Consider the following 10,812-nt stretch of genomic DNA (forward strand, 5'->3'; position numbering starts at 1 on the left):
GCTGATTACAGGAATATTAGTACTTTATCCAAACACTTTGGTTATATTGCCGATTCAACTAATATCTCTTTCAAATATCCTACAGGAACACGCCACCTCGCTAAAAAATGTTTGGATTCAACTCGGCATTTGCACCACTATTATGGATTTCTGTCTGATGTAAAAATTCTTATCCATCAAACGCCATTTCTAGTACACGTATTTACGAGAGGAATGTGCATGTTAAGGTTAAAACAATGGCTTTCGCAGGTGCAGTGATTGGTTGTGAGATGGATCACAAAGGCCAAAAATAGTCCGCTGTTTAAATTGTTCCTTTATAATAAAATATATTTTTCATATATGCGGGCAATAGGTGAAGCATAAACAATGTTGCGTTAATCGTTAGCGGCACGCCCACCTGATCCTCGACTTCATCCCACTTTTTGTTTTCACCATGTATCTTGCTCTACCCCTACCATCATGTGCTAGTGGACAGCCCAATTACATGGGCGTTCTGCAATACTCACGTGCCTCCAGCCCGAATTCTTTTCTTCATCTTCAATTATTTTCAGGCAATCTTTTAAAGTTCTCACTTGTTTCTTCGGAAGGGCCATGGTCCGAAGACAAATAAAATTAAAACTAATAAAAATGAAACCTGACTTTTAAACCCACACTGAAAACACTTAAGAGGTTTGAAGTCAGCCCACCCTGGAAAGTACGGAACCACTCTTACTAGGTGAAGTTCGGGACTAACGCGATCACGTACGGCGTATGCAGAGCATACTGCAGAGGGTAAAGCATGACCATATGATTGCGTCATGAAATTTTTTGTCCTAAAGAGAAGGAAAATTACCCACACATTTCTAAAGTGTGTTGCGCCAGATGAGCAGATGAATTAGGATTGCTATAGAGCATTCCACATTGAGTTGACAGTATGGGCTCTTATGGAGAATCATTTCCCATGTTAATCTCCATAAGGCCGGGAGCGCGGTGTTGTCGATAAGAACACGAAAACTAATGTTGCGCTATGCACTGATTACAAATTGCATACTAATGTAGAAAGAGATGCTGCATTCATTGGTGCCAATAGTTTTAGGATAACAATTATAACAAAAGCTATACAGAACATTTCCTTAAATTTCCGTTAGAAACTTGTATTTTTTAAATTTATCTTCCTCTCACAATTGTTGCCCGACCATTGTCTGTATTGAATTGAATCTTCTGCACAAAATTCTTTATACCTTTTTTCTCTTAGATGATCTTCACCTATTTTACAATTATTGAGTTAAAATGTTGTTATGCCGACGTAACACCCTTTAGGACAAGAAAATTTTGATTTTTTTCAAGGTAAAAAGTACTCGGTTACTAACTTACATTTCTTATGTCGTAGGTCCCCATATGCTGGGTATCAAATTGGAAGAAAACTATAAAGTTATTTTTAGTGAAAAAATCATTGGCTTACATCAATTCTGAAGGGAGTTACAAGGTTCTGATCTTGAGAAAAAATATTACGGCACCGCTGGGCCAGGATTCCTGCTTTTCCTTGCACGCAGAGGGAAAATTCTCAGGTGGAAAAGGAGCTTTTTGTCAAAGCATACTATGAAATATAATACATAATAATGATATAACTTTATTCCATTTACATTCAAATATATTACATTATAAAACACTTGAATAATTATGGAATATATAGGTACCCCTTATTAAATAGTTATGGGTAGGGACATGCAAAAGTCGCAAAAGCGATAACGCGAATTCCGGGGTTTTCCCGCGAAATACGCGATTTCCGAGATTTTCCCGCGAATACGCTTTTTTCACTGCATTGGCCGCTTTCCGACGCGACGAATTTCCATGGGCCGCCATTCTCGGCACAGCGCCGTGAGATGTCTCGTTTGAAAGTGGCCTGAATTTCACAGAACCGTACGGTGAACGGCGGCCTGTTGCGATAACTGGGTAAATTGTTCACGTAGGGCTATCGCCCATGCTGGCACGTCTTCCGCCATTGTAAACAGCGGTGGGGACACGTTGCGCGGAGGGGAATTTGAGCGAGACGAACCCGAGCGATTTGAGTTTTGTCGAAACTTAGACCGCGTATGACGGGGCGAAAATACAGGGGAGCCCGACCGGTTCGGGGACGGCATCCGCACTAATAATTCTGAACTTTTTCTTGTATTTTCGCAGAGAGATCTGGCGGGATCCTCCCTCACTTGTGAAATTCGACCAACTCCGCATTCCGCAACTTGCGAAAAGTCGTCGCGTTTGAAAGTAGCCTCAAGGTAGCACGGTGTGTATTTCACGCCATAAACGGCGCACCGCCGCACAGTGGGGCCAAACCCCACTTTAAGTGGACTAAAGTCCAAAAATGAAAGTTTGGAATGAGTTATTTTAATATTAGGTTGGGTGATAGGATGTTTGAACTGCATAACAGTGCAGTATTTCACGGGTTGGTATGTGTGCTCCTTCGCGTAGAAATGAGTGTCAAAGTGAGAGAAAAGCGAAGAACTGGTCCCGGAGTCGCAGACGCCTAAATGGACGGTCGATTTTAAACTATGATAACAGTACACTGGTCCCTTTGATTTTATTTTTTTAACTTTCAATCAATTGGAATATGTATTGAAAATATAAATTTGCTTTTACTATTTATATTTTGGAGAAAATAGCCCTGGAGAAATTCATTATCATGAAGGGAACGTCGTTGATTTTTCACGATGAAATGTTTTATTTAATAAGAGCAAAGTTATATAATCGGGCGGAATCGTAACGTGATTTTTAGATATATTATTAATTGAAGAATTAGCTAAATAATGTAAAAGAAATCAACTGCCATCGAGTTGCAAAAAGAGTTTTATGATAAAAGATTAGCTATGCAAGACAATCCAAAAGGGAATCCATCCGGCCGTAATGGCCGCATAGCAATGGGTAAATTATAATATAAACAGTGTCCATTAAGATATTATGATTTTTTAATAAATGAAGTTTGCATGCATTATATATTTTGTCTACTCATAGATACAAGCGGTAAAGTTTTCTATACAAGGGCTGAGATTTTTGAAATGTAGAGAGGCCATTCCCGAGGCTTCCACCCTGTCGTGAATGAAGTGCTCGAAAAGGTTATTTCCGTTCAACTGAGGTGTACTTATTCGATTCCGGAATGCCAATTTAGTCCTTTTTCACTCTCTACGCGCCATAAACCATATTCTATTGTATTTTATTTTTGAAAGTTAAAACTACCTCTTCAATGCAGTATTTTCTTTCTTTGTGTATTGGAAAATGGTACATGCAAACTTAAGAGCAAATCTTTATTTTTATATTAAGCATGTAGGTTTTTTCAAAGATATATAAAATAATTTTGCAACTTTTATATCAGATTTTTTTCTGACCACTATGATTATTAACGTGAACTTTTTTTATTTTTATTATTGCAAATTTTGATATATAATCTATTTTTACAACTAATCAAGTTACTTTTCAAATTCTAAAAGTAATAAAATTGAAAAAATAAAAAAATCGAAAATATTGAAAACTTAATATTGGATTTCATTAAAGCGGTCTCCAAAACATATGTATGAATATTTTAGTGTTGTTAGTAAAAGATTTTGACTTTTGTCCGTCTGAAGTAGGGTTTGGCCCCACTATGTGCGCCGGGCCGGATTGAACCTTGCCTTGCTGACCGTCAACAACGCCGTGCGTCAACTGCGCGGTTCAACTCGCTTGAAGACAAGCATTGAGACCAATGGTTATTTGAAAGTACAGTGCCGTGCCGTTGACGACGGCCGGAGCAAAGCTAAAGTCTGAAAGCGGCAAAAAGTGGCTGTGAGCCGTCTATTTCGTGAAATACACACGGAGCTACATTGTGGCAGCTTTCAGCCGAAACGACTTATCCCTGGCTGCCGTTCCCGGCACAGCGCCGTAAAATTCAGGCCACTTTCCGACAAGACAACTCTCAGGATTTCACGGCGCTGTGGCGGGAACGGCGGCCCGCGGAAATTCGTCGCGTCGGTGAGCGGCCAATGCCGTGAAATAATTATGGCTTAAATATACGCCTCGAAAAACAATTTCATGCAGACCAGAAGGAAAAAAAATGATGTAAATCGCATCTGAGTTTGAGAAAATCGCCCATGAATTGGAGAAAATTCATGATTTCCACAAAGAAACACACTCGAGGAAATAAGGCGACTTGTTTGTCCGGAGGATGTCTAAACCGCATTCACGATGTCTACAAAGTAGCCAAAATGCCATGGGAATCTGATGGTTGACTTAATAAAATTACTGGAGGATTCAAACTATCCAAATGCTCACATTCTATAAAGAGTTAACCCTTTCGCTGCTAATGACGGAACTATGCGGCAGAACGTTTCTTGACCCGGGAAACGAAAGGGGAAAATTTTCGTCTGAGATTTTCCTACGCAGGCCTAATGCCGAAAATACGTTTCCTTGCTCTCCTCCTTTTATGACATTCGTGGGTTCGCAAAGTCTTAGTTTCGGGACCCAACACAGGCCAACACCATGGACTGGCAAAATCTGTAATTGCCGAAATCCGGAAGCATTTACCTAGACCCTCGTCTCTTATTACCCCTCTTTGTGGCAAGGGACCGCAGTCATACAATAGTTTATTCAGTTAGATTGCGAAATAAATACACGGTTCTTTCTCAAAAAATATAAACTAAGAATTGAATTCTTTGTCTTTTGGCAGCGTTTACAATTCTTAAACAAAATTCTACCATAAATATTAACTTATATCTCGATTTCAGTATAAAATCAACATGGAAATTGTTAATGCATTAAATTCGTTAATGCTGATGGTAGAGCTTCATTCAAAATTTTAAAATTCTCTGAATAAATCGAGGAATTCAATTGCAAGTCTGCAATTTACGATGTAAATTAAGAATTGAATTCTTTGTCTTTTGGCAGCGTTACAATCATCCATATAGCTAATTCACATAAACAAAGCATGAGTTGACAGTGAACCAATGCCGCTGGTAGGGTTATAAACCACGAAAGGAGGGAGACCAACTACCCTTAGAGTCCAAGATAATGCAAAATGTCCACTTGGAAGGATCAGAAAAGGTTGGTGTTGAGAGTGTTTGATTATCTGCAAGACCTTTCTTAACAGATGTCCAACATAAATGCTCCATACAGAGGGGACCGAAGAGTCTCATGGAGCGCAGTCCTGCATTCATGTTAAGGAGAGAACTCCACCATTTTGAAAGAGTTAAGGAAGTTAAAAATGAGCCTCGAGAATATTCATAAGAGTACTTTTTTAGATAAAACCACTTATTACATCTGCAAAACATGAAAACCTCTAAAGCAGCTGCTGTAAAGTCAATACCTATGCAGATGGCTGAAAAGGCATCAACCAAACTTAGTTCTCTTACGGTAAAAGACCTAAGCAGAAAAATAGGTATTTGAAAATATCTGTTTTTGATCCCCAAGAAGTTCCGTCTACAGACATGAACCCCGACTTAAAAACAAAAACTTCATGGCCTGGAATCAATGGAGACGGAGAAGTTGATGTTGGGGTTGGGAGAATTACAGAAATTACTACAAAAGCAAAATTCCCGGGGTTCAGTGGATGTAATTAAAGCAATCCAGGAGCTCAAATGCCTGAGACATTGTTTGCATTTAAGTGCCTTTAAGCAATTTGGATCCCTTCTGCAAACACGGACTGAGAAAGATTTCTTTCCTGCCATAGCACTGTATTAACAGATAAGAGAACAAATGTAAAAGATGACAACTTGAACACAATAGCAATATTTCATTTGAAATTACAGATATTTAAAAGTAACTTCTTCCTCTGTTAGCTAGATCCATGTATACCCGAAAGATAAATATGTAAAATAGGTGAATTAAGTCAATACTCCATGTATATTATTGCTTAAATTATTCCCAGTCAATAATATCCTAAATTTAGGGCAATGGGTGGGCCACTGGAAGGATGGCTCTCAATCAGCATCAATTATATTGCCTTTAAAATAACACCGATTTCAGGGCAAAATAACATCGCTTTTGTAGAAAAATAACACCACTTTTGGCTATAGAATAACCCCAACTTTTGCATGTCCCTAGTTATGGGGCTACCATCTTACACTTTTTGTACAGGTCTAGTGCTAACACATATGAGAAGTAAATTTATTTCTTTGCATTCCGTTATTTCTTATCTTACCGATTGCATTCATTATTATAATGTGATATTTCAAATATTTACACAAGTATAATTATCCTTCTTATATAAACGCATAATTACATACATAGAATATACCATATACCTTTTATTGTAAACTTTATGCCACATTTCTTAGTAGAAACTCTACTTCCTCATAACTCAATAAGCCATTTTTTTACAGCGGATGCAAATCCCCATCTTTTTTTCCGAGTTTGCCACATTACTTGGGAACATACTTAATAATTTAAGCCCTAAGTATTTGTATGACTGTCGATAAATTTCAGTCGTCGGCCTAGGTATATCAAAGTTTATCCAAGATCTGATGTCATAAGTTTGTGGTCTGGGATATATATATATATATATATCTATTTGTTTGATATCCTGAACAGAGAATACTCATACGTAGTTACAGCATTGTTTTTCCTTCAATACATTGATACACGAAAGCAAGCAAATTTTAATGGCTAGGAAATAAGGCGCAAATTTCGCCTTGGGTGTTTTTGGTCCCGTCGCAGAAACCAAGAAAGAGAATATCTAATAATCTGTGTGGAACACTACCCCTTCCAGTGCATGCCTTTCACACAAGGGGTCTTGGGTTTTTCCTCAAGTTCCGTTCATAGGGAACCATTAAACATCTGCACCAGAGGCGATCCTAGCCGAAGGGGCCGGGGAAGAATTTACGAAGGCGTTCAGTTTGTCTTTGCTTTTTTTGGAGTGAAATAGTGTTGTGTGGTCTGCTGAATTAATGAGGCCTGCCGAGAAACATCGAAGGCTACTGAGTGCTCAGAGTCCAGTGTTTGCAGGGTGAGAAATGAAAGCTCCTGTGGTCCATTGGTAACTCCTTCAAAAACTAAAGAAATTAGACTGTATAAGAGTATCTTACAAAAATTCGAGAGCAGTGATTTTCGACGATTTTGTGAGATCGGGAATTTGAAGGAAGGTACATGAATCCTTGGTGAAAAATATTCCACAGACTTTAAAATCCATCTTAAGCTCCGTAAATGTGGATAGTGATCTCCCAGATTAAAACAGGACTACACTATATCGTTTTATTTTGGACATAGGCTTCGTGTACGAATTCAGGGGGAAAAGAATCATCCTTATCGAAAGGGATGATACTATTCGTTGGCGGCACAATTATTTAAGGCAGCTAAAAAATTCATTGCGAACAAAGGATGATTGTATTCACAGATGAAACTTGGATTAATGTTGGACAAACAGTGAACATGACTTGCCAAGACAAACAAATAGAATCTCCACGTCAAGCCTTCCTTGCTGGACTAAGTACTGGGCTTATGGCCCCCACTTCCCGAGTAGGAGGATTTGCAATTATACATACAGGGATGGAAAAAGGGTTCATAAAAGGAGCATCGTATGTGTTTCTGTGCAAAAAGAACTCAATGGATGAGCATGACGTAGTGGATGGTGAGTGTAACGAGAGATGGTTTGAGCACTCACTTCTTGCAAACCTACCTGAAGGATCAATTATAGTGGTAGAGTACGCCTCTTATCACTGAAGGAAATTGGAATCCTTGCCTACTACAAGCTGGAGGAAAGGGAACATTAAGGAATGGTTGGCTGGTAAAGAAATTAGCTTTGATGATGACAGCTTGAAATGAGATCTTTTATCTACAGTGAACTAAGTACGGGAAAAATTTGAAAATTTAAGATTCATGAATTAGCAAGGGAACACGGCGGTGCAGTTCTAAGATTACCACATTACATTTGCCAATTAGATCATATTGAGAAGGTTTGGGCTCAAGTGAAACATTACGTCGGCATGAAGAATTCAACGTTCAAGAAGACTGAAGTGGAAAAACTGATAGTAGAAAGCTTTGATACTATTCCTTCGGAGAACTGAAAAAAATATGTTGAGCATGTCAAGAAAGTGGAAGAAGACATGTGGCATGCAGAAAATTTGCAGGATGATATAGAGGAGTTGATTGTTAGTCTGACATCGTCTTCATCATCTCAGTCGACATCGTTTTCAACAGAGGGGATAAAATTGACCCTTGCCATTCGTCTAAACCGATATTTCTAAAACCAAATAATTTGTATATTATGAATACACTAATGGTGGGTAATGAATTGCAATCATAGCCTTTCTTTTTATTTGATGAATGAAACTACCCTATTGTTATCTATCATAAAGTTGATGAAAATGTGTCCTCCATGGGCTTTTGCATCATCAGTGACTGCTTGGATCACGATGCAGTAGCAGTATATATGCCTTTATCAGATAAGAATTTATGAAAAGTGTGTGATGGAATTGGGGGAACTGTAAAATGTGTACCTACAAGAGCCTGTTTATAGCGACCCAGTGGACAAAACATTTTATCAGTGTGTTTCTTTGAGTGGGTTGATAAAAATGTTGACGGTAAAAAACATATGTTTTTAGTGATGATGTAGAGATTTGGAAACCAAAATTGAACATGCGGTATAAAAACTCTAAAACAATTAAGGGACAAGATCTCATCACAAAAAATTTTCAATCAGTTAAAATGAATTACAAATCAGTGGACTTTCTCTGCCCAAGTTCAGAGTACCAAAAAAAGTTGATTTACAAAATAGAAATGCAAAATCATGTGCCAAGAACATTATTAAAAACCCTGGAACTTAGGTCACCATGGAGTATGAAAACAGATGGTACATTGGTTGTGTTATTCAAACAGTTGAGGATGCTTACCATCAGGCTTCGAGGTCAGAGGTATGTACTCATTCTTCAAATAGGTACATATTCAACCAGTTTTTTGCCTAATTGCAAATATATAGTTAATCCATATATTTGCTAAAATGTTGCCATTTTATACCTTTTGGAAATTAAAAATAGATTGGCTGCTAAATTTAAAGAATGATAGGGGTTACAGGAACCTCAATACTCAAATTCAACTTAGGTTAAGGGGGAAGCCCTGAAACATAAGTGCTGTAGCCTACCATTTTACAAACATCACTAAAATAAATCATAGAAGCACTATCAATCATGGGAGCAACTTCAGGTTTAATTTTCCTGAAAGAGGGAGGATAGTGCAAGTTATATTAACAAACTTAGTCACCTAATTGGTTCCCCTTTTCTGTTATTAGAAGTTGAAAAAGTGGCATTTTTCAACAAAAAACATTAGCGGAATGATCGTTTTCATATGATTTATCAACAAATAAATTCAAAATTGCCAAAAACCTCACCCTATTTCAAAGTTGTTGGTCTTTACAGTTTTTACAAATATTTGTATGGCTTTCACGTGATATATGTGATTTTTACATTGTTTGAAAATGTCACTTTTTTGTCGAAATTATTCAAAAGTGCAATTTTTGAACATTTATAGAAAAAAGTTTTGATAAAATTTTTGAAAACTATAGCGGCATGTTTATAGCCTCTACAATTTTTACTAGCTTCGCTCATTTGGTTTAGGTTTTACAGGGGCACAAATATGGTAGTTTTGAATAATTTGTGTGGTGCGCAGAGTTTTTGTGTGTGCCTCATTGACTACAAACACTCATATCTTGGAAAATACTTGCAATGGGTCTTTAATATTTTGGATTTTTCTTAAGTAAGGTTGAAACTAACAACAGGGAAAAATGATCAAAATCTTAAATGGTGGGCGTGGAACCCTGGTTGAGTTGACATGGAATGACCCAATATATAAATAAGTGCCTAAGACCAAAGTTGGAAAGGCCAAGAGACCAGTTCTGGAATATTATAAACCAGGTAAGTCTGGATCACTTTTTGTGGCTTTTCAACAGACATTTTTTGTCATTGTATGCGTTTATACCTATAATAGGTACAATTCATGGTAAATTACACATTTTTCATATCTTCTGCATCATTGGCTCAAAGAAATCAACATTTTTATTGACACTGCTGATGCTTTCCCTGCGTCTAGAAAAATTTTCTATACTCCAAAGAGTACCATTTATGTGGGGTACTCACTAAGTACTAATTTTATACCCTGGTAACGAGGGCAGACCTAGCCTTCGGAGCCTTGAACATACCCTACGAGAAACCCGAAAAATCTTCCAAGAATATAAAACTTTTAGTTGTTAAATTTTAAGTTATAAACGCTTATAATAAATGGGATTCCATTGGCATACACCACTTAGACTCCAAGTAAATGTTCAAGTTACGGCAAAACAGTGCTAGAACATAAGCTCACCCTTCGGGGCATTGATGAACATCTCTGTCCTCCAAATTAAGCAGGTATGGCACACTTGGTCCACATAAGTCGACATCAAGCAAGCCCACCTGTTAGAAAAACAATAACAGTGACGCAGAACTCGACACCAAGATCTTACATAACTCAAATTCAATCTTACTTTGAATCCCGCATCTTTTAAGCCAAATGCTAATTGTGTGCTAACAGTAGATTTTCCCACACCTCCTTTCCCCGATAAAACCAAGATAACATGCTTCACTCCTTCCAACATTATACTGAAATGTATTACTTTGACGCGATATCAGTTCCAATACCAAGGGGGATTCGACAGCATAAGAACGCGAAAGCTTTTCCGGATGGACAGTGCTGTACAACCTGGACAACACACACCAAACCACTGGCACTATTTAATGTGAACGCTGTGATAAACTGACCTAAACATTGCCGAAATTAAGAAGGTAAATATAGCGCGAAATACAGGAGTGAAACTTAGGCACGGTGTGAAGATAATGATTTTAGATA

The 10,812-nt window shown here is 37.8% G+C and overlaps 1 protein-coding gene across 1 annotated transcript in view; it reads right to left on the bottom strand.

Moving 5' to 3' along the window:
• The window catches only part of LOC124160443 (cytosolic Fe-S cluster assembly factor NUBP2 homolog), a 29,837-nt gene extending 19,025 nt beyond the window's left edge, over positions 1 to 10,812 (bottom strand). Inside the window, exons 1-2 of the mRNA XM_046536299.1 lie at positions 10,451 to 10,812; positions 10,291 to 10,379 (exon numbers count right to left, since the gene is read on the bottom strand). Coding sequence (XP_046392255.1) covers positions 10,291 to 10,379; positions 10,451 to 10,561 — 200 coding nt within the window. The 5' untranslated portion in view covers positions 10,562 to 10,812. The remainder of the gene's footprint in view (positions 1 to 10,290; positions 10,380 to 10,450) is intronic.

The sequence above is a fragment of the Ischnura elegans genome, chromosome 1 (assembly GCF_921293095.1).
Source record: "Ischnura elegans chromosome 1, ioIscEleg1.1, whole genome shotgun sequence".
In the NCBI taxonomy this organism is placed as follows: domain Eukaryota; kingdom Metazoa; phylum Arthropoda; class Insecta; order Odonata; family Coenagrionidae; genus Ischnura; species Ischnura elegans.